The sequence below is a fragment of the Rhyacophila brunnea genome, unplaced genomic scaffold, assembly GCF_057557595.1.
Source record: "Rhyacophila brunnea isolate RB1 unplaced genomic scaffold, BYU_Rbru_1.0 scaffold_8, whole genome shotgun sequence".
NCBI classification, from domain to species: Eukaryota; Metazoa; Arthropoda; class Insecta; order Trichoptera; family Rhyacophilidae; genus Rhyacophila; species Rhyacophila brunnea.
In genome coordinates, this window is record NW_028233350.1 from 14,223,072 (window position 1) to 14,241,566 (window position 18,495).

Here is an 18,495-nt window from a genome sequence, read left to right on the forward strand (position 1 = left end):
AAATATATTTGCAAAAATCAGTGTGCTTACGTATTTTACTATATTAACCTTCCTTTGCATGTATCAATCTCATAGTACCTGAGCAGGGTGAGTGATAAGTCAGGCAAAACGACGGAATCCACGAGTATGAACAAATGTAGGTGATCAAAAAAACTTCATCTGAAAACTTTCAAATATAAAAGAATGAATTGTGTAAAACTTCGAATCGAAATAAAATAAGGCAAAAAGTTAGTTTCTTACGATAACACTGTAATAGAAAGAATTTTTTGCACTTTATTTCTACACGGTTTGAAAGTAATTTTGTATTTTTTTTCTCTTTTGCAGGCTGTATCTGACCTTCTGCTGGGCGTGTTTTGTATGCCCTTTACGCTGGTCGGTCAGGTGCTGAGAAATTTCATATTTGGCTCCATCATGTGCAAACTCATTCCATATTTTCAAGGTACGTTATATTTTTTAATATCAATAAATACATTTCTAAATATAAGCAATATTACATAACTGTGTACACACACATATTTTATAAAAGGCTGTAAAACATTCATATATATTTTAATGCCGAATTATTTGATTACATTTATATTAAACCCGAGAGGTAACGCAACTTATTTGAAAAAACCACTTTTTATAGTCGATAAACAATATAATCTAATTCCAGATCCATACTTTTTATACTATAAATCAATAAATTGTACAATATATAATATTAATTAGTTTATTGCTAATTTTTGTGATAGAATATTGTGGCAGAATCTTGTTTATTTATTGACTGAAATGCTATGATTTTTATTTCATTCACATTACTTCTCGAGTCCAGATAATATTTCATGACTTTGCAGTTTTATAAGCAATAACTTTTTCGATAAATCGTGGGAGTAAATTAAGAAAGTTTAAAATTAACAATCACACTAACCGATTTATGTATGATTTTTTATACACGCTATTTTTTGTATATTATTGATTATAATATTATAACATGAATGTTCGAGTTGGGGAATATTATACTATTAAATATATTCTTATAATATTATTTAATGGCACTGGGTGCCTTAACTAGTCTTTATGATAATACATAAACCCAGAATTTCATAATTTTATTTAACACAATATTTTAGCTGCTCAGCATTTTATAAATAAAAGGTTAATAATATGTAATATATTTCGGTATGATGGCAGATGGATATAATCACTTTTTATGTTTTCTTCCATAATATGTTCCAAATTGTACATTCTTTGATGTGGCAAAATATAAAAACTGCAACTTTATTGGTCATAAAGTAACGTTAAAAGATATCTGCATCTGTTCAAAATATTTGAAAAAAAATAATATGGCAAAAAGATATACTTATTTGCTTATAATGCAAGATAAATAAAACTTCAATATCTTTAAAAGAAATGATTTGAGGTTTGTGTTTGATATAAAATACTTTAAAATATATTATAAATATAACTCTTATCTGATTGATTTCAAAACTTTGTTTTTTCTCTCCTATAAAATTGTGTAAACAGCAGTTATAACCGTTTGCCTTCACAGTACCGACATACATAAAAATATGCATATTGAACATCTTCTTTCACCCTGTCACACCCTAGTATTGGAACATAGGGCAAGCACACGTTCACATCACTTCCCTCGGTTCATCGCCAACCCTCGCGCCTTCCACTAAGCCAGACCTATAATAGCGCATAGATCATTTCTATAGCACCGCTGTAAGGTAAGGAAGAGCCGGCTATGCCACAAGAGTACAAAATTGTCGCACTTTCTGCCCGCATCCGGAACACATGTCCCAGCCACGTGAAGCGTCTCTTCGTAATTACCTCAATCACCATGCATATTTACAATAATTATAATATCGAAACAAAAAATAGTTTGGAAAAGAAAAATCATCTTACGTTCCGTTTATTTGTCGATCAGTGTCAGAAATTCTAAATTATACAAAGTACCTATATTCATAAAATCAAATACTTTGGACTGATTTGAGTTACCCCATCTATACCTGCCATGTATATGAAACCGCGGTTTGGACACGGTCGCCTTCCATGACGCTATAAACGTATCAGACTAAAAACATTTTAGTGCCACACTTCTTTGTCACTACACGTACCTTCACGGGACTAATGTAGCAACCATACACCTTGGTGATTAAAGAAAGAGTGTAGAAAATTAAAAAAATTGCTTGACTTGCTCTGCCGTCATATAATATCTTCAATGACATTATGTGTTCTATGTACCCGTATACTCAAACTCTGGTGAAACAGAGAAGTAAGCAGTTGAAAGTTATGAATCTAAGGAGGGATCTGAACTATTCCTTCCCCCATATGGTGCAGTAAACTTTTCAAATGCCTCAAAGTTGGCGCTGGTTAATATCAAGTCAGTACGGCCAATTGGGCCCGTGTCTAGACGGACTCTATAACTACTTAAAAGTGGAATAATATAATTATGCAATATTACATAATTAAGTTAATGACAAATTTTACAGCATATTTAGTGTGATTACATTAGTAACGATATATTAATTATTAGTATTTTATTGTATTGTATTGAAAGATATCGGCTTGTTTTGAATTCGGTTATAATAATTTACGTGTGTCGTCATACTATAGTTAAAACGTGGTATTTCGAGTTTTCTCGATTGCTTATTTAAGCATTGTAAAGGTTTATATATTGCAGATAACGATTTTATATTATATAAAACTTGTTTTTTCACTTCTAACACCAATGCAACTTGTATTTATCTCAGTGTAGCATTGGCAAATAAATATAAGATCGCAAAAGTATGTTTGCTACAAAATAATCTACAATGGGAAATGATTTCTAATTATTATACATTTCTCTTGGTCCCATTTTCAACTTTATTTTCATATATTTGGGCTTAAATAGTCACTATTGTCACAACAGTTAGATTAAATTATTTTGTAACATTAATTTACTTATACTAGGTAATACCAATTTTATTCGATATTAAATCTTATTTTAGGAAACATTTTTGTAAACAACGTGCTATTCAATTGAAAAAAATAAATCACATTGGTCCAAATTTAAATCACGTGTGGAATTATATTGTTGATTTTTATCGCTTGAAACATTATTAAATCAAAATGACATATATGTCGATGACACGTGTCAAATTTTGTATTAGAGTTAGTCGAGAAAATAAAATCGATTTTTAAAAACCTCTTCATAATAATATTCCAAATAAATTTTCAATCAGACCATTTTATTTAAATAATAAAGCATAGATAATTTATATTATTTTGTATCTTATCTTCGTTATCGAATCGTTAATAATGTCTATTAATTGTCACCACCACAATTATACATCTTCAAGACAAATCTGACCGAAACTTACCCATTATTAAATTCATATTTCATCATCTAAGCCATCTAATCATATAAGTCAGTAATTAGTAAGTTGCAGGCGATTAATAATACCTATACATAATATATATAATAATAATTTCTATTTACTCCAAAAATTGTTCATTTTTTTTTACAACATACTCGTAATATAAAGAAAATAATGATTATCAGTAAGTTATCATTATAATATGACAGGCTGGAAACATGTAGGTATTTTGTAATTAAATTCCCTACATCGTTAAATTTCACGTCAAAATCAGAGCTATAGAAATTCTAAATCGTTTGAATGATCGGTTTTAGGTTTAGTATAAAATACTACATGAGACTGGAATTCTGAACTTTTGTTCTGAACAGTTTTATTTGAGTTTTATCAAATAAATTTCTCGTACATTTTTAAAATTCAACAACTGACAAATGAATATCTAGTAATATAGCTGTAATACTTGACACAAAAAATCAAGCACGGGTATATTTAACCCCCACAATCCAAGCCGAGCGGCTTAGACGTCAGCTTATAATGTTGTGGGGTCCCATGTTCAAATCCTGAGTCTGCCAAATACACATATTGTTTTTCAATGTGTAGTTGGAGTCTGAGTGTAGACCGTAGGTTGAGTAAGTGGCTTACATCCATTTCTCGTAAAATCAAAAATCTGTTACCTAATGCAAACCTCAACTCTGTGGAAGCAGATATTATGATCTTCTTATGATCGAACATGGTTAACAAAATTATATATAATATGTATATCATTTTTTTATAAATAATAAACTTATTTTCACATTAATTTCAGTAGTTTAAAATTTAATAAAACTGATAATGTATTTATTATCACTTCCGAAAGTGAAGGAGAGGAGCTTTTGAACTTTCTCTTACTGTGTTTGATGTAAGTGTATAATGATTAATTATATATTTCTTCGTTTCAAAGTTGCTGTCTCGTAATCAACCCCCTCTCATTTATATGAGACTGCTAATGATTCAGGCCTCTTAAATATTCCATCAAATTTTATTTTTAGGGGATGACACCTTTTGGCGGTGTAAATATATATATATATTTATTTACTGTTAGAACCAACTTTTCATGATGTATTATATTATTCATTTTTAGTTCAAACTTACGCTCTTTATATTTTACCTAAAAATATTAATTATTACGTTTAATTTTTTTGTAATGAATGGGAAAAATATAAATGGTTTAAAAGAAATTCTATTATATTCTTTGCCTGCGAGTGAGACCCCATTAAGCTCACTACTAACGATGAATATCTACAAATTTATGAAAGTCGGCGAATTTATATTATATTATTTGGGATCACGTATTCTTAGAACGATATCATCCGAGAAGTTAGTAGAAGAATTACTTTGCAAACAAACTATGCTATAGTTTACCGTGACAGTTAAGTTTGAGACTCTCAAGGCAAACTAAAATGAAGTTATACAATATCCTGTTTATATTAGTATTGACCTATAGATCTTATTTTTGGACATTATTTAAACAAGTATAAAAAGAAACTAGACATCTTTGAAGAGAAGAGTCTTCGGAAATATATCGTGCGAGAAAATGGCACATGACAAGAAGGCACAAGAGTGGAAGATAAGAGGCCAACGTTGCCAGATAATCATTTTTACAATGTGTTTAAAAAAATTGAGATTCATAAAAAAAACAAAACAACCTAAAAACGCATAGTTTAATATTTTTATTATTTATTTCTATAATATTAATCATAAATGACACAACACAAACTACAAAACTCTTTTACTATCAAAATAATAATATTAAACAATTTTTTCCTGACACTCACCCATTTGTACTTGGTTGAATATTTTACTTCCTGAAGAGTTTTTTTGCTGATTAATGTATTGGTGAAATTCAGCACATTGAACAAATAATTTAGATTTAATCAACTTTTGTTTCTCGCATATGACCATTTAAAATTTATCTGAGAAAATACCCGTTCCGTATAGCAGTTAGATGTTGGTGTGCTTAAAATATATGAAATAAATGTGTAAACACGTGTGCATCACACATCCGCCGCGTCCTTTTGTCTTAACCTAAACGTCATATCGTCTCTGTTCTGGCAGAACACACTAACTGGAGAATACTAGTTTTGAGTAATTTGACTTTGAAGTTGTTAAAATGTTTGAAATGGTCTATCACGTGAGTTTATTAAGTAATCGTAAAAAGGATGACTTTAAAATAAAGACTGTTTATTTATTAAGAAGGTTTCCAGACGGAAAAGTTTGAAATAAGGAACATCTTCGTATAACTAACTCACTATATATTTTTTTCGAATTAGTGTCTTCTGCCAGAACAGTGACAAAATTTGTATTTCTTAATTAATCGTGAATTTAACTTCCCCGCGTGGGACGATCTATTTTTGCTTAAAATGCGGAACGTCTATCTTTCAACGCTGTAAAAAGCTCTTTTAAACGGATTAGAATGAAAATAGAGAGTCACCAAGGTTATAGTATGTATAATGAGACACAGCATCGCTGAGGCTAGGGCGGTAAAGGAAGCTTGCTGTAAGTAGTAGACAGAGGGTAGAGTGCGAAAATTATAAGCTGAAGTGTCATGGCCGCCGTCGTGGCGCTACGATATATTTATTATGAAAGGATTGTCAGTTATGTAGTTCTCGAAACGGCCACGCTTCACGGTAAACTTGCCGCAGTCTAGTGATGACATTTCTTGGCGGCGAGCAAAACCCACATTAAGTAGTAGTGACGATGAGTATATAATAATACATTAAAGGATTATATGCATATATTAAAACTAGATGATTTAAAAAGATTAAAGTTTTAGATTTTCACATTTCTGATAATATATATTATTATGATGTCAGTTTTGGTTTCAAAATATAATTATGAAATTCTAGGAGTTACAGGTTGTAGTTCTGATTCTGTTCTCTACTCTGATAAAATACGTTTCTTTCTACGTCATAACTTTTTAATGAGGCTTTTAATGGCCTTTAATATTAATTTGCTATTAGTAGTTCAAAGCATTTTTGTATTTTACTTGGTGATATTAAAAAATATACGTTATATGAAATGATTTTATTGAAAGCGTGAAGGGAAAATTAGATTAAATGTCAACAATGATTTTATTGAAGCTTCCGTAGGCGTTAATGCTATCGATCAATTTACTAATGGTAAGTTAATTTAGAATATTTATTTAGGATAAGTATACATACATTAATTGAGTTATATTAATAATAGAACATTAAGAAAAATATGAATGAATTGATTACATGAAAGAACATAAGCCATAGTAGAAAATCAATTTTCATTGATAGAACATAATAAGTTAATTATAAGTAATTGATTAACCCAACCTACACCCACGGTGGCCGCGTGGCTTAAGCGTTGGACTATAAAGCCATGGGTCCCAGGTTCGAATCCTAGGTCTGGCAAGTACACATGTTGTTTTTCAATTTGTGTGTGTCAGGGTATGGACCTAATAGGTTGAGCAAGTGGCTGACATCCATTTTTTGTAAAAAAACAAAATTTGTCAATGCAAACCTCTACTCTGTGGAGTCCCATATGACCCTATTAGGACCGGACATGGTCGAAAGAAAAAGAAAGAATTAAATAAAATACAAGATATTTTTATATACCGCATACTATACCTACCGATTTTGTTTTTGAATATCTGCTTTATGTACTGTTTATATCAAGGCCTGAACAGGAACGAACAATAAGTGCGAGTGAGTAAGCATTCGGCACGCTTATATATACGTAATATGCGTGAGTAAGATATAATTTCTACGGCTGAATTAAATGTTATAGTACACGTCGCTGGTAAATATTGATTCGAATGACTAGAGTAATTTAAAAACTGCGTCCACGTGTTGTTTTTATGTTAAAAGTTAGTGGTAATTATTATTACCACGTTTTTATTAGCTCGTATTCTTGTTTCTTCAGTACAATTTTTTTCTTGTTTATCCAATACAAATTTTGTTTAACTAACTTCCCGACTAGCTAGACATTTGATTTTGACATTGTATTTTTTAATTTCTCTAGCCATCTTTGAACAGAATTGAATTCATTTTCAGTTAATTCTGTTTTGGAAAAGTTATTTCGGAAAAAAAATCGTAAAAAGTAAAACACTATTATTGGTTGCTAAGGGATCCTAGCAACTAAATTATTAATATATACGTGCGTTACTATGGAAATCAATATGAAATGTCAAAATGACATTTCAGTATTCTATATTTATTCAGTATTTCCAATGACATTAATATGTCGTTGAGTATTTTTATCAAGTACAAAAAAAAATTCATTAATACATAGAATTGTCAAGTTTATATGATTCAACAGAAAATTTTAAAACGTGGTATATAAAAAGTTATTTTTATCTTCTAATTAATTTTAGTTAATTTAGTAGACAATATGGTTAACTATGTTGTGTTTAAATTTGGTTGCCGTATTGAGAAGCAACAATATTATAACGTTTCATAGTTAAGTTAATAATAATGAAATTGAGTTTCCACTATGCGTTATACGCAAGAAACGTGGTTTCATTTTTCCGAACAATACTCACTCTTTTTATATTATGACTTTGCGGTTTATATACAACGTAGCAGTTTAGTATAAAAATATATCAGCGAAATAGGCCGCCATATTGTGTGTGGTGTGAAATCGTGTTTTTTTTACTATATTTTTTGGGTAATTTATTCGATTTATTCACAAATGATGTATTTCCGCTGTTGAAATATTACTGGATTATTTGCGTAAACCCGTTTTATTAAGCAATCATCAAGCAATTTACGAGAATCAGGAGGTCGGTCACGCTACACGCTTGCGATTTCTGTTAATCACAACTAACTGTTTTTTAAATTCACTTAATATGAGTTACCTCACTCATGATTTTATTTTCATAAACAAATATGTTTTATTAACGTTGCGATGACTAACTCTCCATAATAATTTATTGGTAGCATCAAATTAAAAATCAGTCAAATTATAATTGCCGCTGCCGATGAAAATTACGGAAAACAGAATGGGTACGGTAAATAAAAAAACACTCGTTACATAACATGGAAAAAACTGTAAAAAAAAACCTTTTGGGAAAAAACCCTCTGACGGTAAAATTCAACCACATATCCTTCGCTCTCTGTGACGACTAAAATCCACCGCCCGTGATGACGGCCAGCCGGACGTTGTCGACCCACAACAGTGATTCCCTCTTACCTTTGTGCGTACCGTACGTGCTTGGCCAGAGTGAATACGCGGGTAGCGGGGCGGTAGCTGCACGTAAAACTCTAACGTATAACTGTGTGTGATACGCCCAAAAAAAAAGACATTGTCTTTGAACATTTCACACACGGTTATACGTTTGAGTTGCGCTCGTCGTTGCCGCCCCGCCGCCCGCTCGACCACTGTGTTCTAGCACTACCTCGTCTTATTACTCTCGCAGCAATACTCTTACTTTATCCCGTTTCATCTATCTTCATATTCAAACAGTGCATTATCTACACGGACTGCTTATGGTTATGCTCACCTACTGGCCGTGGTCTAAAATTCCACCGACCTGCCGTACTTATAGGCGGTAGCTCTAATCTATCAACCTAGATATTATTATATTATCAATGCAGATATTCAACTAAATTTATGAAAACTAGGGCTGCTTCAAAAGTCTATTAACAAATTGTTACCTACTGCCTTTATATTGAAATTATATACTAAATCTAATTCACAAATGTTATTTATCATATATTTAGTTATTGTTAAGTGACTTTTTATGCTTTTAATTTTTAAATGGTATTCTTTTTTAATTTAAACTGGTTTCAAGACCTTCATACTTCAAATATTTTTTATGTAAAGTAATAAATAAAGTACTCAAAGAGAAAAAAATTATCTAGATTCGAAGTAAACAATTTTATTCTGTGTGCAAAAGAACAATTAGTATAATATATGCATGAAAATTTATAAAATCAGTTAAATTTTCCAAATGAAATATAATACATATAATATTTTAAAATAAAGATGATTTCCGATTCACTGCGGAGCATTTTATTAATTTTTAAGCACCACATTTAAATAACCTGCTAATTATATATTATAATGGCCCCCCAATCAGGACACAACAGCTGTGGCGTTCGCGCTGTAAGGATTAACGTGACTGAATTAGTAAATTTCACACATAAACATAAAAGTTCCCATACATAACTTGAAACACCTCAGATATATTTGAAAAAAATACGAAACTCGACGGGATTTGAACCCGTATAACTTTTGGTGTCGCGCCGATCTGTGCATTACCCAATCATGCTACAATACTCCTATCTAATTACGTCTATTTAAACTAGTAGGTCTTACATGAAATGCTTATCAAATTGCGTTATTATTGACTATCGTTTTTTTTGTATTAAAACAAGGATAATTAATTACTTTAATTACTAATCGACGCCCGGCTCTCGCCAAATATTTTAGTTATAACGTCCACTTGCACTAGCTAACAATTTTTAATAAACCATTTCTTTTATTCATTAAATAATTCACATGATTTTGATAATGTACCATTCCATACATATTTAATATACATAGCTTTAGGTGTTTTCAAGTTATGTTTGTTCAATATGTTACATTTTAAAAATCTTGTGAGTTATTCATTGAATAAAATAAATGGTTTATTATAAAAGTTCCCGTATAAAAAAATGTCCAAAACTCGATCTTATTTTGACACCCCTGAGAAATAGCAGTTCTAGACGTATTTCCCTTTTTCTTTCAATTTTAATTATCGTGTAACCTGTTTTCGCAAATTCTCTTTACCTTTTTGTATTTGATACTGTTTTTTCTTGATTTGTATAATGTAATTTTGTGTAAAAACCAAAATGCTGCCAACTCAACAATAAATTCTTAGAATTTTACTTAGTTATTCTTTTGAAAATTCCATTACAAGCCAGTTTTTGAATTAATTGGTTGACAGAATTTATGTCAGTTAGTTTGTGAATTAAGATACTTATATCTTTTATTATCCTTGAATAGGCAGGCAGTTAAAAAGGGGATAAAAATAGGGTACTCAGCATTTTATAATGTTGATAGTAATAAAGTATGATAAAATGTTCCATTATAAATAATTACTTAATCAAAATTTCCATAAGTTATTTTTTTATTATGATATAAGTTTATAATATATCCTTCCAACTTTCACTGAATTTCTTCTTAACTTCACCAACAATGGTGTTTATAAACCTATAGAATTTCCGGGAACCAAGTTCAAAGCTACTTATGTATGCAAAGTAAAAGTCGTTTGAGAACTTCAATATTGGGTTATGAAGAGCATGAATGTATAATTCAAAGTCAAAAGCACAAGATTTTGTATCTCTACTACCAGCTTTGTGATATTTAAGGCTGTCTTAGTTTTACAAAGCAACTTCATTTCGAACTTCAACAATGTGTCAATATTATAATGAACTTCGATTGTTATAAAACTTATTTTCTACACGATGAAACGTATTATATTATTTATTAGTTTTAAAAAAGTTATCTACTTGCGGAAAGTGTGGGTTGAGAAATATGTTCGATTGTATGTACAAAGTTATGCAAAATTCATAACATGACTGAATAAATACACTAAACATCCAATACCATTAAAATAAACATAAAAAGATACATATATTTTTAATCACTCATTATAAAATAATTGAGAGTAATAAAATTACTCTCTATTTTAGCATTACATCGTCAGCTCATAATATATTATATTATGGGATCTCTAGAGTGGAAATAATGGGGAAAATAATTGGTCGTTGAAAATTAGCCTAATACTAAAAGTAAAAAAGAAAATTGTTTCGACTAAAACTGATGTTGACAGACATTCTGAACTATTGAACTTATTATATATTACAACTGTTTAAAATCAAATTAGTATACCTGCCTACTAGTTTTAAGGCCGATTATTTATATTGGTAACAACACAAATTACAGGCAACTGAGTTTAAACGTAAATGTTCTAAAAAATATATGGCAATTAGTCATATTTGAATTTACATTACGTTTAACATTTACAGATATATAGATTTTTGTGACTTATGATTCGCATTTAAAAATTGCGCGCGTTAACATGATCTTACTCCCTATTTTAATTTTAGTTTTATTTTTTCAGTTTTTAATTTATGGCTATGGCCGTATGTTGTAGCTTAACTACTGGGGAATGCCAAAAGAAATTGCGTATTTAAAAAAAACACTACATTATTCTTAGGTCAATAATTATTATAAAGCAATCATTATTAATAAGATGTTTATCACACTTGAATGGTCAAAAACATAGCTTATAATAAGTATCTTTAGAATCATCTTTAAATGTGTTAATCTTGCCCGTTTTTTGAATAATAAAATGCCTAATTCTTGCCAAATTTGGGATCACTGAGATTATCAATATAATTTTTTATCGTGAATATTTTACAAAAATTATCTCGTAATAAATTATACTAATGGTTTTATAAATGCGTTTAAAAACTAATAAATGTAAAAAATCTTAACACTACTACACATTTATGTACTGAAATATGACTATATTTTAAAACATTAGAGCGAGAGGTTTAAAATAATACTATTTTTTGTAATAAAAATACTTTATGCAGTCATCAAATGTTTAAAATAAATATAACGGATAATAAGGCTTCAAAATTATAAAAATAGATTATCTACAACGTTTAAAGAATGTCCAGGATCATGCATTGAATATACAATAAAAGCTCCATTTTGACCAACGCTGAGCATGTCCGCCCTTAAAGTGTGCGTTGTGAACGCTTGGCTAATGTACAAATATGACCACAAAAGTCGCGGCAAAAAGTGTTTTGGAGTTTTGGGATTTCCGAATCGTTGACGAGTTATAAATAACCCTCCAGAGAAATCAAAGGAAGACGATGATATCTCTAATGAATATGAAGGGCAGGACAACAAAGTCGATGTGCTGATGCTCTCATATGCATGCTTTATGTTATTGCTTGCCATTTTGTTATTTTATTCTAGTGGCATGCGAGTATAGAATTTGGGTATAATGGAGGCAGTCTTCTCATATTGTAATAAATATAATTAGATATAAATATTATTCTAATTTAATTTTGCCTTCAAAAGGTTTCCTTGGGAAATAGTATGTGCGTATAAAAGGTGCACATGTAGAGTAATCTAATGTGTTTTTTTTATTTATATATAATACAAACACAGTGTATTGACAAAATATATGAAATTTAATACAAAGACCTAAATGAATATAGAAACGATTAAAATATGAAACAAGGTAGTCCATACCTAATACATAATATTGATAGACAATATTTTTTTTCTTTTGACCTTGTCCCAGTGATGTCCCTAGACAAAATGCCGCCCCTGGGCAGCGCCATATGCCGCCCCATTTTTTTATACAATATTTTTTAATATCCGTGCTCGTGTCATTTCTGGTAACCAAGGACGTCGAAGGACAACAGAAGTAAACTATACATCGCAAAACTGACAAAAATTAAGTCCTGTTAAACCTTTTAAACTAATTTATACATTATGTTTCCAACCAGTGAGATGAATTTTTGAAAGGAACGATATTTTTGTTATTAAGTACTCAGTTTAGGTAGTTATTTCTACATATACCAAATGATTTTCCTCGGTTTGCCGCCCTTCAAGTAACTGCCGCCCCCAAGCGACGCTCAATCTGCCTACCCCGACGGGACGTCACTGCCTTGTCCGATCTTATAATATATAATATATGGACCTCCATAAAGTGGAGGTTTGAATTAACAGATTTTTGTTTTTACGAGAAATGGATGTCAACCACTTGCTCAACCTGTTAGGTCCATTTTCTAACTGCAAACACAAATTGAAGAACAATGCGTGTATTTTCCAAACCGAGGGTTTGAACTAAGGACCCGTGAAATTATAAGCCGACGCATATGCCACGCGGCCATTCGTTATGTATTTACCTAAATATTGGGGGATAATTTAATGTAATTAAATCATCCTAGTTCTTTAGAAATTACAACAGTAGCAACAGGGTTAATTTTAAATGCTAGTTTTAAAAACTAATAATTTCTTTAAAACATAAAAAATACTAGATTATAATATTACAAAATACTAGTTAAAACTATTATAATAAAGTCAATGAAATACACTCCGCTTATTTATGTTTTTATTTTAAAGTATTCCTCATAAAAATTTAAGATACTATTAATACCTACAGTTAAGCTATTTTTATGTTTAAAATTAATTTAAGCATTTATTAGGGTTATAAAAGGCTAAATAATAAGTACCTTCACAAATTGGCAAATTTATAGTTATTTTGTTATAACTATACGATATAAAAATTCTTCTAAGAGAAGTAATTTTAAAAAGTTTTAAAAGAGGCCATCATTTTTTTTTATATATAAGTTTAGTATAGACTTTAAACGGTTTATGATAGTACTTATATCAAAAGAAAATCTTTCGAAGAGAAAAATAATTACAGGACGTTTAAGTGTTATTTAAGGACGCCTTAAAAATAATTAATTAATGATGCTATCGTATTCTCATTACATTACACCTTATTATAATGCAAAGGCACGACAGACTTGTGCGGAAAATAACATTTTCGCTTTCATTTTATCGTTTGGATAAACATTTTCCTTTCAGATACTTCCGGTGATTCCTCCTGGCTTCTCTCGGTCATTCTATCCTTATTAGGGGTAGGGAAAATCGTTTGACCTTTTCCATTTTCCGCTTGCGTAATATTGACCACTGCCTGTTAAATGCGTCGCATTTTTTGAAAGTCATGAAATACATGCATGGAATGTGCGAGTAAATTGTTTTGATATCTAATGGATTTAAGTTTTCTACTATTCAATTTAAGTCGTTTTTGCGATACGTATTTTTTTATTTAAGAAAACAAAACATTGTGGATATTACAAATCTAAATTCAAGACGTGCTCAAGACACAACATGAGATTTACATTATAACAAATATTACCCTCACAAGAGAGAAGAAGCGAATATAGAAAATAATAATAATAATAGTAATATAATAAAAATAAAATAAAAACTTAATTAAGTTCCATTTAATGGAGAAAAATAAAATTTTGAAAACAAAAAACATACAATTTTATACAGAAAAATAAAATTTCGAATACAAAATACATAGTATGTCACCGAAAATATCTACGTCTCTGGAGAGCGCATTGATTAGTCTTGAACCCTTCGCTAATGGTCCCTGATAGGCTTGATGCGAGGAAACGGTTCCGATCCAGAATAAATCATGGCTGCGACCACGTAGGTAATTGAAAGGTGCAAGTAAATTCAAATTCATTAGAACGCCAGGATTGAAAACCATCCCTCGCGATAACCGGCAAAACTTTTTCAAGTGCAGAAAAGACCTACGAGATTCAAGAGAGTGAAAAGTAATCATACCTTGGAGAAAGGCATTCCACATCCATATATTTCATACCTCTTGAGTGTAGTATTTTTATTGTTTATAATTATTACTAATGATATATTATTAAGTTTTGATGATTTTTTATACGCTTATTGAGTGTATTATTATTGATAAGGTAAGGGGTTTTTTTACAAACACGTCAACTATTCATAAATTATGTTTTTATATATTTTTTTTTATTGAGACCCTTGAATTAATAGGTAGGTGATAAGTTGTTAAGTTACCTACTTTATTGTATTGATTTGTGATATAAGTTAGAGTTAATATTATTCGGTGTCAATGTCGATTTGCCCTTTGGTGAGTGTACACAGTGCCTGAAGATGCCGAAAGGCAAAAAATGTCTCAAATGAAATAGTACAAAATTTAAATCCATTAGAATTTAAATTCAAATTCCATCAAGTATCTTCGGACGACAATATTAATGTTTTGATATTCACATACTTTTGTCGAATGATTTTATAAGGTATTAAAAATGTATTTTCGATATTATTATAATCACGGCCTCTGATAGAGCTCTAGCCTGGGGGCTCGAGCATAGGAGGGGACCAGCGTAGCAGGTTGATCAGCTAATTGAGATTAATACACATCACAAATATACTCTAATAGTAAAAAAGTCGCCTGTGGCACTACTTTAAGATTATTATTAATAATATGTGGTTGTGTGTTGCAATTTGATGTGATATTATGATGATACATTATATTATACTTAAATGATAATTCCCTTATAGAATTTGATGAGTATCACACTGTCCTTAATTAGCGATAAGCAGTTGGGCCCGCTAACGATCCTGGAATGGGAGCCCATTTCAATATATGGGGCCCATGATTATAGCGATCCAGCCAATACGTATTATACAACTCTATAAAGACTAAAAAAATATTGTGTCATTGTATGTCTTTTAATTTATGAGAATAATTGATTCAAACTTTCAAAATTTAAACGCGATCATTCACTTAGCTTAAAAAATATGCTAATTTTTCTAAAATACAAAAATATTTTTTAACTATTCGTATAAATAAAAAGTATTTCACAAGCATACACACGTTTAACATTTTTATGTTAAGTTTTCTGGTTTAGCTTTAACGTCACGTATTTTGAGCTCAATTTTTCGAACACTAGGAGACTTCAAATATTCAGTTTACAGGTGCTAATGCAATAAATTATTTTAAAATTCAGGGCCATTCCGGTACGGCTTCATTTAATTTTCTTTATAAAACCAACTTTTTGTTAATGAAACCATTTAACGGGAAGTTTGGATTTCCGGAAAGAATTTTACTGATGACATATTGGATTAGGGGGTGGAGTCCTACAACTAATTAACTTATAATATACAATATAAAACTATGAATAAATAATAAAAATAACATTATAAATGGCCTTCAACAGAAATTGTCAATGATTTAAAAACAAATAATACGATGAAAATATTAAACAAACGGATATTTATAATGTTTTTTTAATTATAATAAGTTTATCCTTGTATTTAAAAGAACTGTCTATTTCCTTTTGATATTTTTAAACACACATACCAATATTTTAAAATATAAATTATCTGTAAAATGTATGAAATTTCATGCTTCGTTTTCTTTCGCTATATATCTAGTTATATTTTTCATTTTTAAAACGATGGTCTATAGAGGTTTACAGAGTTTTCAATTTTTTTTCCTGCGATGGAACACTAACAAATACAAATCCTGAAATTTTAACGGAACACCTTGTTTATTTTGTATGGTAGGTAAAAAACAATAATTATTTTTAAAACATAACACATAAAAATATAAGTGAATGAAATTCCTAATCATTTTAGGTCATTTAATTCCAAATCTTCTTGATATCAGGCACAATAGTATAAAGTTGATTTTTCTTTAATCCGGTGTAGTGTCGAGTCTATTCCTGGACTTTGACTTCGTTCAGCATAAATATATCACAGTGAACGAAGATAAAACAATAATAAATAGCTTTTTTTAACACACTGGGGTAGGTACTCTTCTGATAAATTCGCGGAACATAGTTTGGGAAACCCTACTTTAGTAGCACTGCATTATAATCATTCTGGAATACGGGTAGTCCCAAAAGTACCCGACCTGACTTATAGATAGCAGTTATTGTTTAAAAATAATGACCACGATAGAAAGTATCAACTTTATAAAGCCTAAGTTTGAAGTTTAACGACGCTACGTTGTTCAGTAATTATTTGTCAGCCATCAACAGTGAACGCTCTCAGTGAATTTGTAAACATGAGAAGAATTGGTCATAGTTATGTGATACAATACTTTCATTTGAAAAGCTGCACTAGATTCTACTCTGAGGGTATCTGCTCCTTTATTGGATGACTGAGTTTAAACGAGCTCGTACGAGCTGCCAAGGCGAACATAAAAGAAGACTACGTAGAGAAATAAAAATATTTTTTCCCAATTTTTTTATGTTTTATTTGTTAGGTCGGGTGCTTCTGGGACTACCCTAGTATTTTTCAAAAAAGATCATTTTTGCCCAATCAAATAAGCATGTTTGCCATCTATTGAATAAAGTTAAATGTGTTAGTTAGTTAAACAATATTTTCATATAGAAGAATATACAAAGTGCCATTTATAAGATATTTTTATAAAAATGACAAGACATTGGAAAAACGAAATATATCTTCCTGAGTAAAACAATAATAGAAAAATCCTTGATAATAATATCACCGTAAGGCTACGTTAAAAAATATTTATATGTAAATGGTATAATAAGATTGATTGTACCAACGTGGAAATGGCTGAGATAGTAAATGTAGTCAATTTATCATGAAACTTTTAAAATAAAATAGTATTTCTTGAGAAGTCTAAAATCTGTACTTGTGGTGTGGTTAGCGGAACGCCCATCTGTGAAACAGTCGGTTGCGGATTCGATTCTGCGACTGTTAAAAAACATGATACTTTTTCTCAATATGTGTCACTCAGTAAACACTCAGTGAGTTAGGCAAATGGTTAATAATAATACCTCATTAAAAAATGTTAATATAATTTCTGTAGAGACCTGATATGCGCTGTTTAGTTTAATTGAAATTGTAATACAATAAAATAGTGATTTCGTAAAAATTACCTTTTTTTATATTATTGAAATTATTTATCCGGAGAGGTTTTCCTAATCTTTTGAAATCGTATTGTGTAATATAGTATTATGTATAGGTATGACTAAGATTATCTTAAAAGATTTTTAACATAAGTAGTCGTTACCAACTTACTCAAAGCATAGAGTTTTTGCTATAAATCCTGACTAAACACATTACAAATAAATATACGTGACCATAAATCAATGACCAGTCGCAGTATTGGATAATGGCGGTGATGGCGAACTTATAGGTATGTGAATTTTGAGAAAATAAGTAGAATAGATAAAAATACAAATAAAATAAGGACATAGTAATACATATTCTGTAATAATAATATTTACCAATCGATGCGCAGACGGAAACGATGAAATTCAAGCATAAATGACAGATCGCATTATATAAAAAATAGCAGCAGATACTCTTGAAGAATAAGCATTACGTTTAATTTTAATTGCATAGGTCGATCCTTGGGTTTTATGCGTCACACATAATATTATCGCACTGACCTCAACAGGCGACGTGGGATGCCGCGCCGCTAACCTCTGATTAAAAATAATTTTACATTATGTACTTGAGATCACTGTAGTAGCGTGAGAGTGTCTCATCTGATCGGAAAAATTCTAGCGTCAATTTGGTTATAAAGAAACAAAATAAG

The 18,495-nt window shown here is 30.3% G+C and overlaps 1 protein-coding gene across 1 annotated transcript in view; it reads left to right on the top strand.

The window, feature by feature from the left end:
* LOC147063939 (cholecystokinin receptor type A-like) overlaps positions 1-18,495 on the top strand; it is a 150,799-nt gene that overhangs the window by 11,984 nt on the left and 120,320 nt on the right. Inside the window, exon 3 of the mRNA XM_085959121.1 lies at positions 325-439. Coding sequence (XP_085815247.1) covers positions 325-439 — 115 coding nt within the window. The remainder of the gene's footprint in view (positions 1-324; positions 440-18,495) is intronic.